General features: G+C 38.3%; 1 protein-coding gene across 1 annotated transcript in view; it reads right to left on the reverse strand.

The window, feature by feature from the left end:
* Window positions 1–19,218, reverse strand: part of LOC122550254 (contactin-associated protein-like 2) — a 2,045,475-nt gene that overhangs the window by 1,125,893 nt on the left and 900,364 nt on the right. Inside the window, exon 8 of the mRNA XM_087987230.1 lies at window positions 16,667–16,931. Coding sequence (XP_087843356.1) covers window positions 16,667–16,931 — 265 coding nt within the window. The remainder of the gene's footprint in view (window positions 1–16,666; window positions 16,932–19,218) is intronic.

Consider the following 19,218-nt stretch of genomic DNA (forward strand, 5'->3'; position numbering starts at 1 on the left):
ATTTATTTGAATTGACATCACATCCACTCATACTCATTAGTTGTAAGACCTGGAATGACATTGTAATACAGTGACTCAATCACAAAACATCTGACAGAGGCACCTGCATATACTCTGAGGTTTCCAAACATTACCAAGCCAATAGCCGGTGTTTTGCAAAGTTAAAGTCCAGCTTGATTGATCATAAGACCAACATTATTGAGACTGGTTACTAAGGTGTTAAAAGATTAAAATCGTGATATAATTTAAAACAAAATGCTTCAACAAATGGTGTGGAACCATATCTCAGGAAAAAGTAGGCTGAATAGCATTTTTTTTAAAGAAAGAATGTCTATGTTTGTAAGAGAAAAAAACTATTACCTGTGGCATTTGTGCATTTGAACATAATAGATAATGTTATCACTAATAGAATTTTTCATCTTAAATAACTTTTCTGAGAAATTCTTCCATTTTGAATTTTGAAAAATAAAAATGTCCTTTAACTTTAATTTAGAATACATCCACCAGATTTTTCTCTCAAGGAAATTTCAGAAAAATGGTGCAGAGTTTTAATGCTGCCAGGTTACAATTGCATTTCACATCAAAGAACGGACAGTGAAGACCAGATTGACCTTTTGTTTGGTGATCAACTGACACTCATATAACAGTTGTTTAATTCTACCATCTTCCCTTCACCAAAAAGAAGTGAATGGTTGATGCAGAAGAACTGTAGGGTCCTCATATATGATATCTGGTTTTTCCAAATGAATGTTTGCTTTTAGGTTTTTATTATTGGACGAATAAGTCTTTGCTGCAAAGTTCATAACAAGCAGAAGGACATAACCAAGCAAAAGAGAAGAAGAGCTAAGCACTCAAATACCTTCAATTTCAAATGACATGTTCATGTGTATTGTTGTGAATTAATTTGTGGAAATGTTTGTCATTAATTTATCTCTGTATAGAAACAAGTTTATCATTATAGTTGTATTTTATAAAGCAGACAAATTCCAAATTACTTCATTAATCTCAATTTCCTGATTTGAAAAAATAACCTTCCACCATTCTCTATCTTTTGCTCCTCTGTTCCAATTAACATATCAGGCTTGAAGAGAGTGAGTGCAGATTGGATCCAAGGGGCCAAAGAGCAAGTGTGGTGCAAAACAGGAATCTAATACACATTATTCTCTCCCAATGTGACAGATTAACATCAGGGCTTCAGTTCTCTGATGAGTATCTCTTGTACATTGGGGGATTTAGCCCCAATTCTGCACTTTTTCACTAACTCTTTAAAGCCCTGTCATCTTTTAAGAGTAACCCACCTTTAACACCCACCCATCCAAGCTTTGAAATCACCCTTTCTACTTTGGCTATGGTCTAACATCGATTTTGCCTTATGTCTCTGTGAAGGGCTTTCAGATATGTTCTTTATTAGCAATGTTATATAGGTGACCCCAGGAGGAAAGGGCTAGTCTTGAATCTGATTCTGGTGGATGAGATGGGTCAAATTAACCAAGTATTGGTTGGGTAATATGCAGGAGATAGTGATTACAGTATAATAAGGTTTATGTAAGTTTTGGAGAAGGACAACAATGATCTAGAGTAAAAATGCCTCTTTCAGAAAGATGATAACAGACCAAGTCTGGATAAATTGGAAACAAAATTGGCAGGAAAATGGTCATGGAACAATGAGTTGTCTTTAAAGTCAAGGTACATTCCCATTATTGGGAAAGATTGGGAAAGCACTGCCAGAGTTCTCTGGAGTGAAAATGAGGAGGAAGAGGAGGATGAAACAGACAAAACAGCACAAATAACAGATATTGGGTTCAAAACACATGTGAGAACCACAGGGTATTTGGAAGTTCAGAAAATAAGTGCAACAGGAAGTAAGAGAGGTGAAGGCAGAGCATAAAAAAGGAATGCAGTTGATAAATGTCTTCTGTAAAAAAATAAAAAGCAGTAGGCACAAAGAGTAAGACAGATTAGGGTACAAAACGGGGTTGTGCTTGCAGGTAGAAAGCAGGACTAAGCCACCTTATAAATATACATATATAGACTACATCTGTCTTTACAAAGGAAGACAAAACTTATTGCCCAAGTCATAATGAAAGAGGAGGTAATTGAGATGATGGTTGGACTAAATATGGTTAAAGGGAATGTATTAAAAAGGTTGTTTGTCTTAATGGTGTTATCAGGACTTGATCAAATACATCCAAGGGTATTGAAAGTAAGTGTGGAAATTGAGGAAGTACTAGCCATAGGCTATCAGTTTCCTTAGCTACAGGGGTAGTGCCAGAAGATTGGAGAAGGGCAAATATTATATCTTCGTTTAGAAAAGAATGCAACTATAAACCCAACAAATACAAAACAGCTAGTTGAAAATGGTGGAAAATCTTTTAGAAATGATAATCCAATTCAAATTAACATTGCCTGGACAAGTGTAAGTTACTTTAAGAAATTTAATAGAAAGTAGTTAAAAGTAAATTGCTTTATTTTAAAAAAATTACTTGTACTTAACTAACTTTGTTAAGGTTGTTGAGGTCACAGAGTGGTGGATAACAATACAGGAATAAGGAGCTCGAGCAGGAGAAAACCAAATGGCTGCTTGAGTCTGCTCTGCCATTCAACATAATCATAGCTGAAGCCGGGCTGCAACTCTACTCTCCTGCCAGTCTACCCCACCTCACGGTTCCATGAGACAGTAAGCATCTGCCTCTCTGGCTTAAAAAAATGATCAAGAACAGCTCAGCCATCGTGATCCAGACACAAAGAGCTCCAAAGATTCACAATCACTTTGAGTGAAGAAAATTGTCCTCTTCTCAGTTACAAATGATCAACTCCTTATCCTGAAACTGCCTTGCCTTGTTCTAGGTTCATCAGTCATAGCCGCTAACATATCAGTATTTACATTGTTAAGTGGGTTGACAATCTTGAATATTTCAATGAGATCACTTTTCATGCCATTAAATTCCAGAGAATATAGACCTAAGTTTTAAAGCAAACAAATAGTACTCTAATGAGGACACATTTGGAATATTGCATATAGTCTGGTCACCACACTACAAGAAGGATGTGGATGCTTTGGAGAGTTACAGAAAAAGTTTACCAGGATGTTGCCTTGTTTGGAAGGTGTTAGCTATGAGGAAGCTAAGGGGTGAACTGGTCCTATTTCCCAACTTTACATTGCAAAAGCTCCCAAGATTAGTTTCCCTTCTTTTCTACCACCCTGATCAAGCTCAGATAATTTAGCACAACATAAAAAACAAACCTAAGATATTCCTGATTTATACAACTCAGACTCAGTTTACTCAGTGCATTAATTGCTGGCAACTGTGGCACTCTTATCATTGACCAGATTTTTCTGTCAAAGTAATTTATTACCATCATTTATACATGTACAGCAATCTCAGGCAAGGAACAGATGCAGATTAAATGTGAATATCCAAATGTTGCTGTCTAAATTATTAGCTTTGTGAAGACAGCATTTTGTTTTTTGCCTCAGTACTGGCATGCATTAAATGTCTTGAGCTGCTTTATTTGTACAAGAGATTTAATTAAATCCTCAATAAATATTTAGACGCCGTATTTACAAGTGCAAGTTCTCTTAAGTTAAATATGTCTGATCAAACTTTTGTGTGTTCAAAGTTGATTGTTAGAAATGTGGAGTCGCGTTGCTTCAAGTTTTGAACTGTCAAGTTTTAAATTTTATATTTCATTTTGTTATTTTTTTCTTCATTGCTTTTATCTATCAACATTTCTTACCATCTCTATTTTACTTTCTGTAACTGATTTGACATAATTTCATCCCAATAATTCTCTCTCCTTTTCAGTTCACGTTAGAATCCTTCAATCTGGCTGGTTTTGTTGTGTTCATTCAATGTTTGTCTGCCATATCCCACCCAATGGAAGAGTCATATCTGCACAATATACACAGAACCCCTATATTTTGGTATTGCCAGACAAGGCAAAAATTGAAAGTACATACAACATAGATCTAGTTGTGCAGCAATAGAACCAGTGACACAGTTTGTTTTTTGAGAATGGAGATGTATGCCTGAAGGAATTAATCAAGCAAATTCTATGGCCCCATCCAGATTATAATTAGTGTTGCAACATCATATTCTGCAGGTAACTTGGTCAGTCAATGCCGCACAATAGTTTGAAAATTTGGTATTTTTTTTAAAGAAAATTTCCTGAAAAAAAGTTTGTCGCACTTTAAAAAAGTAATCATTTTGGTCATGTCTTTGATCAATAATTGAATCAGTTAAAACTTGTTTTAGTTAATTCACTAACAACTAAGAGATAATGAACACATATGAAATTGGAGCACATGATCCCTCGGGCTTGTACTCATACTCAATAAGATCATGGCAAATCTACTTTAACTCACTTTCCAGCCCTATCTCCACATACTTTTCAAAACCCTTTGAAATTCCATCTTGCTATGTGGAGGAGGTTAGGCTCTATTTAGTAGTTCAGAGAACAGAGCTTTTTCTCAGATCAGCATGAAAAAGTAGTCTTGAATTTCTGTGGAGATTCTCCCCAGTGTCTGCTTTCATTTCAGCAAAGTGTATGCAGAAATATCTCCAATCAACTATCTCTAATAAGAAATGATGTGATTGCCTTGAAATTCAATGATATTATCAACATTGAATTCCCCACTATCAACACCAAGTAACCCAAAACTCAACTGAACTCACTGCATAAACACAATAGCTACACGAGCAGGTCAGAGGATAGAAACACTGTGGTAAGTTACTCAACTCATGACTGCCCAAAGCCTGCCCACCATCTATAGGCACAAGTCAGGAGTGTAATGGAATACTCTACACTTGTCTGATTAGGTGCAGGTCCAACTAGAAGGAAAAGGGCAACAGAAACACAATCTGCAAGCTACCCTCCAAGGCATTCACCATCCACCATGCTAATTTAGAAACATATCACTGTTCCTTCATTGTCACTGAGTCAAAATCCTGGCATTCCCTCCTTAAGGGCATTGTGGGTCAACCTACAGCATGTAGCCTGCAGTGGTTCAAGGAGGCAGCTTACCATCATCTCAAGGGCAATTAGAGATGGGCAATAGATGCTGGCCCTGCCAGCAAGGCCCACATCCCATGACTGCATAAAATAATGAAAAGCTGATGATTTGTTTGCAGTTATGCACTTTATTTTCATCTTGATTTTAAATTCACAAAAAGCACAGTTAGTATTTTCTTTCTTACTGAGTAACTTCTAATAATTTAACTCTTTCTTGTAATATTTATGTCAAGATACAGGAGATGAATCATGTGTTGATAGCAATTCATTTTATTGCTATAAAGGGACAATCTGATAGGGAAAATATTGTTACATTCTCCAGGGACTTGTACTGCCATGTGGATCTTACAGATGAGATCAGTTTTCTTCCTGTGGATAGCAGAGATGCTTTGATCAGATAATGGCCTAACTCTTGATTAGATCCCAGATATATTGGAATTCTTAAATTAGAAACTGCTAGTGCATGGGAAAAAGAAGTGTTTCACATGGCTTATAATTCATCTTGTGTAATCCGGTAAATTTTTTCCACAAAACCTGCATCATTCCATTCAGGCTGTGTTAGAAAGTAATTGGATAAGTTTGCTGTGTTCTGCCTGACTTACTCTCTGGGGATAAGCTGCTCTTTAACCACACGCTTCAGGGTACACTTTGTGACTTTTATTCAATTTGCTCACTTCATATAATTTACTTTTACGAAACATATACTTTAGACGAACAGTCCAAAATAAAAACTGTGAGCAGTACTATCAGTCTCTGGCTTTTAAGAGAGTGTGACCCTTTGTTGTGTCAGCTGATGTACAGTTGGTTGCACATTTCAAAACAGGGAATTAATATAATAAAATGCAGTTAACACTAAAGGCTGAATCTTACCAGAAATCAGCGAAGTATCACTTTTGGTGAGTTGCATACAGACTTCCTCTGCAGACCCTAGTGCATTTTCTCATGCTACCTTCACACATTTGCCTTATTATCTATATGCCAAGCCCATTTGGTGCCCTGCTCAATCCATTCCACCACTTACAACAGGCAGAGTAGTGGCTACTGCTAAATATCCCAGGAATACTGGTGCTAATTTTAAAGACCAGGGTGTGCATTCAGTGAAGCACTGGCACTCTGCAGTTTTCCCACAGTGTTCCTCTTATTTGCCACTGATATGTTAGACAGAAGGTAGTTTGCAGCCTGCTTTGCCAATGGGGATCTGGAGGGCCTGCTCAATGGGTTGGCAACTGTGTGGAGGGTCCATGTGGTCACTCCCATGAAGAATGCTCTGAGATGTTCATGACTGATGGAAGAATGAGTGACAAGCTAGAGTCAACAGGTAACCATGCTGACTTCCATGTTTTGAACTGTCATTATCTATTTGCTATCCGGGTGGGTGGGAGAATGGGAAACTGTACATCAGTAAGGTGAGACTGCATAACAATAAGGATTTTATTGCATTTTGCTGCACCCTAATGCATGCAAATAGACCTTTCACCACTCTCTAGTTAAAATCGTGTCACGCTTATCACACTTGGTTGAAATGGGACCATTTGCTCTCTGTGATGAGATATTCCTCCTTCATGATCTCACATGGTTCTTCAGACTTTCTCACTAATGCCCATGCCATTTAGGGTCTGGGAAGATTCTGTCATAAGTCTTTGATAAGAGACTGAAAGGCACTCTGTTTTAGCAGTGATCGATCATCAGTCATGCTTGGTCATTCTAATGCTTTTCCTTTTGAAAAAAAAAAGGTATGTGCTTTGCAACTAATGTCAACATCAAAATCAGATGGTCCCAGATTAACTCTTTTAGGGTCAAGAATAAACTTTATGTCCTTAACTCAATGTCAAAAATGTGCATTTGTTGTTACCTCAGACACCTCCTCCTGTTTTAATGTGAATTGTCTCATAGATACAGGCAAAGTAGCTAAAGACCAAATTATCTATTCAGAGAAATGTTAACTTCTTTGCATTGCAATATCCATTTATTTCTCAAATAATTCTAGAGTTTCATGACTATTTCCATGATTATATGTGATATTTTATTATTCACATTAGTGCCATATCCTTTGAAAAAGAGAGGTAATTTAAATATCAGTCTTAAAATTACTCTATTATCAGTTTAAAACCATGTTTCTTCATTCCACACCAACATTGTACCTAAAAGAACAATATTCTGCAGTATCTTTTTTCTCCATAAACTACAATTAATCCACTATTATGTGGATGAATCTCAGAGCCTTCCCTTGCAGATTAAAAACCTCAGGTTTCTCAATTCTTTTGTCATAACTCAGACATTGGGATCAATTTTCTCTGCATTGCCTCCAGTATTTGAGTGACTTTCTTGTTTCTTATGGGATTAAAACAGGACACAAAAGTCAAGTTGCTCCACACACTTTAATAACCACCTCATGTGACTCACATTGTCTTGTTTTGGTTGTGAGATCAACATGCTGTTGTCTTTATTGATTGCTACTTCATAATTGTTGAATGTGTTAAGCATTTAGAAAGAGAAAAACAGAGTTGATGTTTTGAGATCAGTGATCCTTCTGAACAGTTCCAAGGAAGGGTCACTGGACTCAAATAATTAACTCTTGTTTCTTTCTTCACAGATGCTGCCTGATATACTGAGAGTCTCCAGTAATTTCTGATTTGATTTTTTTTTCAGAGCTCCAGCTTCCTCAGTTCTGTGTTATTCTGCTGAATTTGTGTTGACACATTGTGATGAGCAAGTGTGCATTACATAGATATAAATTCTACTTACTGTGTACTAAGCCTCAAAGTATATGTAAACATGAAATTGGCCCTCAAAATGGCACATTGACAAATATCCTGAAGAGAATTTCAATTTTCTCACCAAATTTTCTCATTCCCCTGCCATCGCCATTTGAAACTCCTGAAAATGTTGGGTATTGATCTATGGGTAAATGGATTATTAACATGTGACTTGAGTAAAAATGTTTGATGAATATAGACTTGACACTGAAAAAAAAAATCTGCATTGAGTACTGATAAACACCTAATTAAAAATGTTAGAAACATTTTTATTTTTAAATAGTAATGTTTTGCAGAATCTTTTCAATTATACCTTCTGTGTGTATTTATACCCTATTCTTTAAATTACTTATGCAATAAAAATTGAAGTTATTTTATTTTAGTGCATTTAGTTTCCTTTTGAATGTTCGTGGAAATCCTTAAAAGAAATTGGATGTTTGGAAAACATGATGATATTGCTGTTGCTTCACTTGCTGGATATGATTCACATTTAGAATACCCAGCTACTGACCAGCTATTGGAGACATGGATTTATGTAGACAATTTAGTTCAATTTCTAGAGTGTTATAACCAGTTAGTCTGTATTTGTTGTAATTTCATCAGGTTGGCACCTCATTTTTAGGCATGCCTTATGCTCTTTCTGAGATACTCATTTACATTTCTTATTGAGCCATATTTGTTCACTTGGTTAAGAGGGGATAGTAGAATGAGAGAGGTTCCAGTGTGAGTTTAATTCTGTTTTTGCTGGCCCAGGACACCTCATGGATTTCTTGGTTTTGAACTTCTGGACCTGATCTCAATCTATCCCATTGAACACCGTGGTATTGCCATGCAACATGGAGAAGAATGCCCTTTATGGAGAGATGGAGCTCTTTCTCCATAAGGACTGTACAATGAACTCTCTGGGCAATACTGTTATGGATAGATGGAACTCAAACAGTTAGACTGGTGAGTACAAATTCAAGTAGCTTTTTCCTGAAAACTGGCTCTCTTACTGTCTACTATAGTTCTACTCTGTCCTTCAAAACTTAGCAAGTTTATTCAGTTATAGTGTTGTCAAGTCACTCTTTATAATGGACATTCAAGATCTCCACCATAACTGCAGTTTGTGCTTTGACCACCCTCAACACTTTTCCAATTGATGCTCAATTGTACAGCACTCACCACTAATGGAGGAAGAATATGGAAATCAGCAGATTTTCTTACTCATGTCTATTCTGATCCCATATGACACACTGGGGTCCAGAATTAATGTTCAGTACTCCTTTTCTCTCTGAACTGTATACTGTTGTGTCACTACATCTTGTGTGGTGTTATAAGGATCTTGGCTGTAAGATATGATTCAGTAAATGTGACGACATTCATAACATTGGGCAGTAACATGACAAGTCTGGGTGTCAGCTCCCTCAATTTTGACAAAACGTCCAAGACCAGAGTGAGAAGGAGTTTGTGTAATTGGCTGGGTATACCTTCGTTATATCTATATCCAGGCAAATGCCAAATGTTTCTCATTCTTATTTCTTTGTGGCGGTTGGAGGCAGCTGAATGGTTTGCAAAGCATTTCAGAAAACAATTGAGGGCCAAGTAAATGTCTGAATTTCAGGAGTGACAAACAGACCAATGCAAGAAAAGATAGCAGGCTTCCTACCCTGAATGGCATCAGTGAACAAGATCAGTTTTTATAACAATTAGTAGTTTCACGTCAGTGGTACTGATACTGGCTTTTTATTACAGATTAGTTTAGTCAAGGGAGTTGAAATTCCTCAACTTCTACAATGAAATTTGAACCATGCCTTAAGATCATTGCGTTTAAGCCTTCTGGATTACTAGTCCAGTAATATAAGCATTGTGCTCCTCACGGAACTAAGTAGGAGAAGTTGAATTAGCATCAGTAGATACTGTTTCTAATCCACTTGGGTTCAGGCATAATGGAACATCAACAGTGCATGCTTCATCTACGATATAAAAGTAGGAATCAGGAATAGGCCATTCAGTGCCTTGAGCCTGCTCGGCCATTCAACGAGAAAATAGCTGAACTTGTGCTCCATCAGTGAATATGATCATGGATGAAGACCTCAGTTATCTGTAAGAATCATAAGATGGTTATGGTAGAGAATTTTAACTTTCCAAACATAGACTGGGACTGCCATAGTGTTAAGGGTTTAGATGGAGAGGAATTTGTTAAGTGTGTTCAAGAAAATTTTCTGATTCAGTATGTGGATGCACCGATTAGAGAAGGTGCAAAACTTGACATACTCTTGGGACATAAGGCAGGGCAGGTGACTGAGGTGTCAGTGGGGGAGTACTTTGGGGCCAGCGACCGTAATTCTATTAATTGTAAAATAGTAATGGAAAAGGATAGACCAGATATAAAAGTTGAATTTCTAAATTGGAGGATGGCCAATTTTGACGGCATTTGGCAAGAACTTTCAAAAGCTGACTGGACGCAGATGTTCGTAGGTAAAGGGACGGCTGGAAAATGGGAAGCCTTCAGAAATGAGATAACAAGAGTCCAGAGAAAGTATATTCCTGTTAGGGTGAAAGGAAAGGCTGGTGGGTGTAGGTAATGCTGGATGACAAAAGAAATTGAGGGTTTGGTTAAAAAATAGAAGGAAGCATATGTCAGGTATAGATAGATCAAGTGAATCCTTAGAAGAGTATAAAGGCAGTAGGAGTATACTTAAGAGAGAAATAAGGATGGCAAAAAGGGGACATGAGATAGCTTTGTCAAATTGAGTTAAGGAGAACCAATGGGTTTTTACAAATACATTAAGGACAAAAGAGTAGCTAGGGAGAGAATAGAGCCCCTCAAAGATCAGCATGGCGTCCTTTGTGTCGAGCTGTAGGAGATGGGGAAGGTACTAAACGAGTATTTTACATTAGTATTTACTGTGAAAAAGGACATGGAAGATATAGAATGTAAGGAAATAGATAGTGACATCTTGAAAAATGTCCATATTACAGAGGAGGAAGTGCGAGATGTCTTGAAACACATAAAAGTGGATAAATTCCCAGGACCTGATCAGGTGTACCCGAGAACTTTGTGGGAAGCTAAGAAAGTAATTGCTGGGCCTCTTACTGAGATATTTGTATCATCAATAGTCACAGGTGAGGTGCCGGAAGACTGGAGGTTGGCTAACATGGTGCCACTGTTGAAGAAGGGTAGTAAGGACAAGCCAGGGAACTATTGACCAGTGAGCCTGATGTCGGTGGTGAGCAAGTTGTTGGAGGGAATCTTGAGGGACAGGATGTACATGTAATTGGAAAGGCAAGGACTGATTAGAGATAGTCAACATGGCTTTATGCGTGGGAAATCATGTCTCACAAACTTGATTGAGTTTTTTTGAAGAAATAACAAAGAGGATTGATGGCAGAGTGGTAAATGTGATCTATATGGACGTTAGTAAGGTGGGAGACTGATTAGCAAAGTTAGATCTCATGGAATACAGGGAGAATTCACCATTTGGATACAGAACTGGCTCCAAGGTAGAAGACAGGGGGTGATGTTGGAGGATCGTTTTTCAGACGAGAGGCCTGTGACCAGTGGAGTGCCACAAGGATCGTTGTTGGGTCCACTACCTTTCATCATTTATATAAAGGATTTGGATGTGAGCATAACAGAAATAGTTAGTAAGTTTGCTGATGATGCCAAAATTGGAGGTGTAGTGGACAGCAAAGAAAGTTATGTCAGGTTACAACGGCATCTTGATCAGATGGGCCAATGAGCTGAGAAGTTGCAGATGGAGTTTAATTTAGGTAAATGTGCTGCATTTTGGGAAAGCAAATCTTAGCAGGACTTATACAATTAATGGTAAGGTCCTGGGGAGTGTTGCTGAACAAAGAGACCTTGGAGTTCAGGTTCATAGCTCCTTGAAAGTGGAGTCGCAGGTAGATAAGATAATGAAGAAGGCGTTTGGTAAGCTTTCCTTTATCAGTCAGAGCATTGAGTACAGGAGTTGGGAGGTCATGTTGCAGCTGTACAGGACATTGGTTACTGTTGGAATATTGCATGCAATTCTGGTCTCCTTCCACTCGGAAAGATGTTGTGAAACTTGAAAGGGTTCAGAAAAGATTTACAAGGATGTTGCCAGAGTTGGAGGATTTGAGCTATAGGGAGAGGCTGAACAGGCTGGGGCTGTTTTCCCTGGAGCGTCGGAGGCTGAGGGGTGACCTTATAGAGGTTTCCAAAATTATGAGGGGCATGCATAGGATAAATAGACAAAGTCTTATCCCTGGGGTGGGGGAGTCCAGAACTAGAGGGCATAGGTTTAGGGTGAGAGGGGAAAGAGAAATAAAAGAGACCTAAGGGGCAACTTTTTCACTCAGAGCATGGTACATGTATGGAATGAGCTGCCAGAGGAAGTGGTGGAGGCTAGTACAATTGCAACATTTAAGAGGCATTTGGATGGGTATATGAATAGGAAGGGTTTGGAGGGATATGCGCCGGGTGCTGGCAGGTGGATTAGGTTGGGTTGGGATATCTGGTCAGCATGGATGGATTGGACCAAAGGGTCTGTTTCCATGCTATACATCTCTATGACTCTATAACTATGCCTCAAGTCCACTTTCCTGTCTGCTCTTCTTAGCAATACAACCAATTACTCATTAACAATCTCTGTCTCCTCAAATTTACTCAATGTCCCAGCATCCACCTGACTATCAAATAGTAGATTCCACTGATCCAAGACCCTTTGAGAGAAAGAAATTCTGCTTGCCTGTATTAAATTTGATACCTCTTATCTGAAAAGCATGACCTCTTGTTCTAGGCTGACCTGCATGAGGAAACATCCTCTCTACGTCTATTTTGTCAACCCTCTTGTATACCTCAACTACATAGTGGGCGGCACGGTGGCACAGTGGTTAGCACTGCTGCCTCACAGCGCCAGAGACCCAGGTTCAATTCCCGCCTCAGGCGACTCTCTGTGTGGAGTTTGCACATTCTCCCCGTGTCTGCGTGGGTTTCCTCCGGGTGCTCTGGTTTCCTCCCACAATCCAAAAAAAAAATGTGCAGTTTAGGTGAATTGACCATGCTAAATTGTCCATAGTGTTAGGTGAAGAGGTAAATGTAGGAGTATGGGTCTGGGTGGTATACGCTTCGGCGGGTCGGTGTGGACTTGTTGGGCCGAAGGGCCTGTTTCCACACTGTAAGTAATCTAATCTAATTTCCTGTCTTCTCCTAAACCCCAGACAGTATAGGCCTAAATTATTCAATTCCACTTCAGAAGAAAACCCCACATCTCTGTGATCTATCTGGTGAACCTGCTTTGAACTGCCTCCAGTTCAAGTATATTCCTCCTCAAATAAAGGGTCCAAAATTATATGCAATACTCCAGGTGTGGTCTCACTAATGCCTTATGCAATTGCAGCAACACCTCCCTACTCTTATACTCTATTACTTTTCCAAAAAATATCTAAATTCCATCTGCCTTCTTTATTACCTTCTGTATCTGCATATCAGTTTGCTTTGATTCATGCACAAGGCCACCAGATCCCTTGAGATCTCAGAGCTCCACAATCCCTCACGATTTAGATCATGTGCCTTTGTAATATCCTTCCTGCCAAAGTGGAAGATTTCACATTTTTCCACACTATACTTAATTTCCAAATCTTTCTCCACTCACTTAACTTACAATATCCTTGTGTAACCTTATTGTGTCCTCTTCCCAATTTATTTTCCTTCGTGCCATCAGCAAAATTGCCAACCATATCTTCTGTCCCTTCATTTAAAACATTCATGTTTATAATAAACAGTTGAGGTCAAAGCACCAATCTCTTTGTCCCATCACTCATTTCATCTTTCCGACCTATTTAATCTATTCTCTATAAAATGGAGGTGCCGGTACTGAATTGGGATGGACAAAGTTAAAAATCACACGACACCAGGTTATAGTCCAACAGGTTTATTTGGAAGTACAAACTTTCAGAGCGCTGCTCCTTCATCAGATAGCTAGCTGTACAAGAGAAATCTAGCCAAAAATATAAAAACAAAATAAATATCAAAAGAAGAGTTAACAGCGTGAGCTTTTATCCTGTAAGAAGTCAGGCCTGAGAATTAATAATGAAAAATCATGAAGCAGTAAGTTAATTAACCTGGTATTTTGCATCTGTTTATACTCCAGACGAAAAAATAAATCACCAATAAATCAGGAAATGGAAGGGAAGGGGAAAATTGGAAAAATTACAATTACGAGTGAGGGAGTATTGAGTAAATAGTTAGTGGGAACACAAGTGCCTGGATCCTGATGGATATTATTCAAGAGAATAAAGTAAAAAATCACATGACACCAAGTTATATTCCAACAGGTTTATTTGGAAGTACAAGCTGTCGAAGCACTGCTCCTTTCTCAGATAGCTTTTGCCATAAATTCTATGTCTTATGATCCTGCCCCACTAGTTACCTGATGAAGGAGCAGCACCCTGAAAGTCAGTACTTCCAAATAAACTGTTGGACTATAACCTGACGTTGTTTGATTTTTAACTTTGTCCACCCAGTCCAACACCAGCACCTCAACGCCATTAATTTTGGTGTCATCCGTAAACTTACTAGCTATGCCTTCTATATTCTCATCCAATTCCTTTATATAAATGACAAACAGAACCAATCCCTGTGGAGCACTGCTAGTGATAGGCCTCCAGATGGAAAGCAACCCTTCACCTGCATTGTCTGTCTCTTGAAGCCAATTATGTGTCCAATTGGCAAGGTCACCCTGAATCCCACGTTACCAATTTGTCTACCATGTGAAACCTTGTCGATTGCTTTACTGAAGACCAGTTGATATGCAATTAAAGATTCCATGAGTATTGCAGAGTCTTTCCGGAAAACTCACATTATTCCTTCCTTTATGCCCAATCCTGTCCTGTGGTTACTGTTAGGGACCCATACATTACTCCCAAAAGTGGCAATTGGTCTTTATATTTTCTCATTTTTATTGAAACTGTTTTCGCATTTTGGTTTCCTAAACTTAGGTCATTCCTTTCTGCTGTGTTAATTGTAACTAACAGAGCTTCCTATCTTTTCCTACTTTACTGTCATTCTTAAATGTCCTGTGCTCTTCAAAATTCAGGTCCAAACTAATGTCCGCTTGTAGCCATGACTCTATAATGGCTGCCTGATTGCATTTAGTTATTCCTGTTTGGACTGTCAATTTATCCATTTTGTTTCAGATGTTATTTGCATTCTAATATTGAGCCTTAAATTTTATCCCTTACTTTCCATGTAAATTTTAGTCTTATTAGTGAATGACTCTTTGGTTCATACTCTATCCCTTCCTTCACTATCTGTTTATCAATTTCCATATTAATACCTCTCCCATATCAGTGACTTTCATTGATACAGTATATCTTCCCAAATGTCACCTCTTGCCCCCACAATTCAATTTAAAATCACCTCCATTTCCCTAGATATGTGGTTGGCAAAGACATTGGCCCCAGCATAGTTCAGATAGACATTGTGCTGTTGGGTAGAGATCCCATTTTCCCGAGTGATGGTGCCCCACAAACCAGAACCAATTCTCCCACATCAGGTTTTGAGGTGTGCTTTCATTTTTCTAATCTGATTTGCATTATGCTATTTACATGGACCACGATGACTCAATCTCCCATATTGCACTCCACGAATACCCCCTAGCTCCAGCCCTGAACAGATATCCTGACACTTGGCAAGCAAAGCAGCCACCTGGAGGCATGAAGTTGCTGCAGTCATGTCAATTCCCCCTCATTATAACATTCCCTACTGCCACTACATTCTTTCTTAATTTCTGCCTCTTAAGTGGCTTTCTGTACCATAGTGTCATGGTCAGTTAGTTCACCCCCTTAAAGTCCTCACTCTCCTCTAGACATGCTTAAGGAATCTCAAACTGTGAATTGTGTACAACTGTGAAGGCTGACGCACCAGTGTTCCTGTCATCTGCATCCCCTTAGCTGTCTCACTTGGAGTTACACTCTCTTGTGCCTAACACTGACTGAATCAGATTATTCAACCTGAAGAGCTGTGACTATCTCCTGGTACTAAGAAACCAGGAAAATGCCCCCCTCTCTGATTTGTCACAGTGTCTATATTTCAGTGTGCAGCTTATAAGGTCTGAGCTGTAGCTGCTCAAACTTGTCGCAGATATATTTGTTCTGGATCAAATAGGTATCTAGGAAATCCCAAATGCTGTAATTATGACACATCACCTGTCTTGCAATCCTTAATGTGTTCTAATGAACTAATTAATTATTGTATTCAACTTCAAATAATTTTTTTACATATTTCATTAACCTTTCTACCAATTGTGTTATGATTAGAGATAGAATAAACTTTCACTTGCTAGACATTCACCAATTAACTGGCTTCTCCTCCTGCAGTCAGATAAGAAAATATTTCTGGAGGCTATAAAATATTAGACAAAAGCAACACAAAATCTCCTTCTCTTCCTCCCCTTAACTCTTTGAAGTACTTAACCCCAGCAGTCCATTTGTCTTATGCGAATGCTAAACCACACTAAGTTAGCTAGTTTCATAAACTCCTAAGACAAAAGGCCGAGTGGACTCATTTAATGATCCTCCAGTCTGGCAGGTTCTTGAGCCCCTTTCTCTCTGAAATTGTTGAAAAAAAAAACTTTGGTTAAGACTGGCATCTACAGAATTTAATCTGTAGATTTTAGGTTAATACTAACTGCAAACTACAGACTAAATTAGATTCATACCAAAAATAATCATCTTTACTGTCCAACAACTGTACACACTGAGTCCTAAAGTAATTTCCTACAGTTTTCATTAATAAAACTGTAACATAGCAGCAAAAACATAAAATGTGATAGAAAGATTTATGATTCTATTTTGATTTTCTTTGCCAGAGATCCCATGGGTGATTCTCACACATAATTTCAGTTGTTTTTATTTGTTTCTTCACATACCTGCAGACATCTCAATGCTGTTCATCTTTGTCTGATTGATGCTGATGTTAATGCTGATTTTTCCATCACTGAGGTTAATTTCCACCATTCCATAACCTGGGGCAAATTTGCTGAATAAAAGTAGACTGTTGGGATTCCATGTCCGAAACATAAAGCTGATGGAAAACAAGTCCTGGTTCATGTGTCCAGGCAACAGCAAATAGCTGCTGCTATTAAAAAACACAGGTACAGCACGAGATTCCACACAGGAGAAACTCAGATTACCCTGGAAAGAAAAATAAGAAACAAGGATTGATATTTAAATATAGCTGATGGCCCTCTACACAAAACCTTTTCTCCCCACAAGCACCTTTGTATTTTACATCAATTATTCATTTCCTTCCATTTTTCTTCCAGCAGTCTCTCAGCTAGAAGTACTCTTCTTTCTAATTTTTGAGGTTACAGGTTCAATTCCTGCTCAGACCTGAACACCAAATCTGGTTTGGTAGTGCATTGCAGCATGAAAAAATTGACATCTTTCAAAAGAAATGTTAAATTAAGATGATTTTCCCTTTTAAGTTATTCAAAGATCCCATAGCAGTAACTCAAGGAAGAGCAGAAGAAGTACACTCAGTATTTTGGTCAATAATTTGTGGGAACATGTGTCTGAAAATTGGTTGTTGTGTTTCCGATATTACAATAGGGACTAAGCTTCAAAATAACTTAATAGTCTGCAAAATACTTCAAACTGTTCGAATGTTATGGAAGATGATATAAAGATAATTTAAATGACTATTCTCATTAAACAAGAAGCAGAACTCAGGCTAACTATAACAAGCAAACCAACTGATCACCTATCTCAATGTTGTGCATTGTTATTGACTCCAAAGCTTTTGTACACTAGTGCACATGGAAACTATATGAGAATGATTAGATGACATTTCATTTCCAAGATGGAAAATTTAGTCAATGGTCGCCAATTTTTAGGGCACAAGAACTTGTTCAGGTTGAAGTGGAGTCCGAGTTGCATTATGCTTTCTGGAGGGACTTCCAGTGTGAGGTCGAGCCGGTCTCTTGCCACATCTTACAAAATCTGCAGCATGAACTAACTACTCTACCCCTACGGCATCCATCACATCTGAAATCATGAGGTTGTGGCTCTTAAATATTGATCTTCAGGCCTTATAAAAGCTTATATAAATCACATCCACGCATTACTTTCTCTGCTCTTTCTTTGCCTCTGAAAAAAATTCAACAACTTTAGTCAAGCATGATTCTCCCTTCTAAAATTCATAGTGACTATTCTTCAATATACTTGAATATATTTTCAGGTTTTCTTCTATTCATTACCTATGCATCCCTTTGTGCTCAATTGTTATAAATCTTCATTTTCCATTTGTTATTTTTGTTCATATAGAATACAATTCATTTTTATGTTTCTTCGCATAAATAATTGTAAAAGCCAGTTTCAACAAAGGCATTTTTTAGATTAGATTAGATTAGATTCCCTACAGTGTGGAAACAGGCCCTTTGGCCCAACCAGTCCACACCGACCCTCCGAAGAGTAACCCAACCAGACCCATTTCCCCCTGACTAATTCACCGAACACTATGGGCAATTTAACATAGCCAATTCACCTGGCATTTGTTTTAGTTTCCAAGTTGAACAGTGTTAGTATGATGAAGTTGGCATGGTATATTAGGTGCCATGCCAATGAATTAGCCCCAAACATTCCACTATGTTATTGCTCAATGAAAATAAATAGTATTCACAGAATCAGAATTGTTACAGCACAGAAGGCCAACTGGCCAAGCATGTTCTATGCCAGGTTTTCATTGTCTTCTATGCTCTTTGTTCTAAAGGAGTACAGTGGTAGGATTTTGCAAGATTTAAAAAGTGATTTTAAACATGAGTGATAATGCTAATCCATGTAACTTAAAGCTGGCTCATTCCTAGACTTAAAGTGTGGTAAAGGTGTTGTGCTGTTCTTCAACACTGAACTGTACAGGAAACATAAATGTTTCCTCACCAACAGAACAGCAGTCAGGCAGTATCACATCATCAATATATGAGCTGCATGTCTTTTTCCATTTATTCATTTATGGGATGGGGACATCACTGGCCGGGTCAGTGTTTACTGCCTCTGGGAATGTAGGATGAGCTGCCTCCTTGAACCACTCCAGTCCTTAGAGTATAGAACACCTATAGTACTGTTAAGGAAGGATTACTAATATTTTAACCATGTAACAGTGAAAAGCAATATTGTGCCAAGTCAGGATGATGTGTGGCTTGGAAGGCAACTTAAGTGCAGTTACGTTCACATGCACCTGCTGCCCTGGTCCTTGAGTTGATGGAGGTCATAGTTTTTGAGGGTACTGACAAACGATCCTTAGGATTTGCTGTTAGGCATCTTGGAGATAGTGGATACTGTTGCCATTACAAATAAGTGATAAAGGAAGTGAATGGTTAAGGTGATACCAATCAAGTGGAGTGCTAATGAGTGTTGAACTTCTTGAGTGTTGTTGGAGCTGCACTTATCCAGAGTTAAAAAATGTCGTGCTGGAAAAACACAG

Source organism: Chiloscyllium plagiosum, unplaced genomic scaffold (genome assembly GCF_037043375.1).
Source record: "Chiloscyllium plagiosum isolate Xiang-an unplaced genomic scaffold, Cpla_swu_hap1 HiC_scaffold_5, whole genome shotgun sequence".
Lineage (NCBI taxonomy): Eukaryota > Metazoa > Chordata > Chondrichthyes > Orectolobiformes > Hemiscylliidae > Chiloscyllium > Chiloscyllium plagiosum.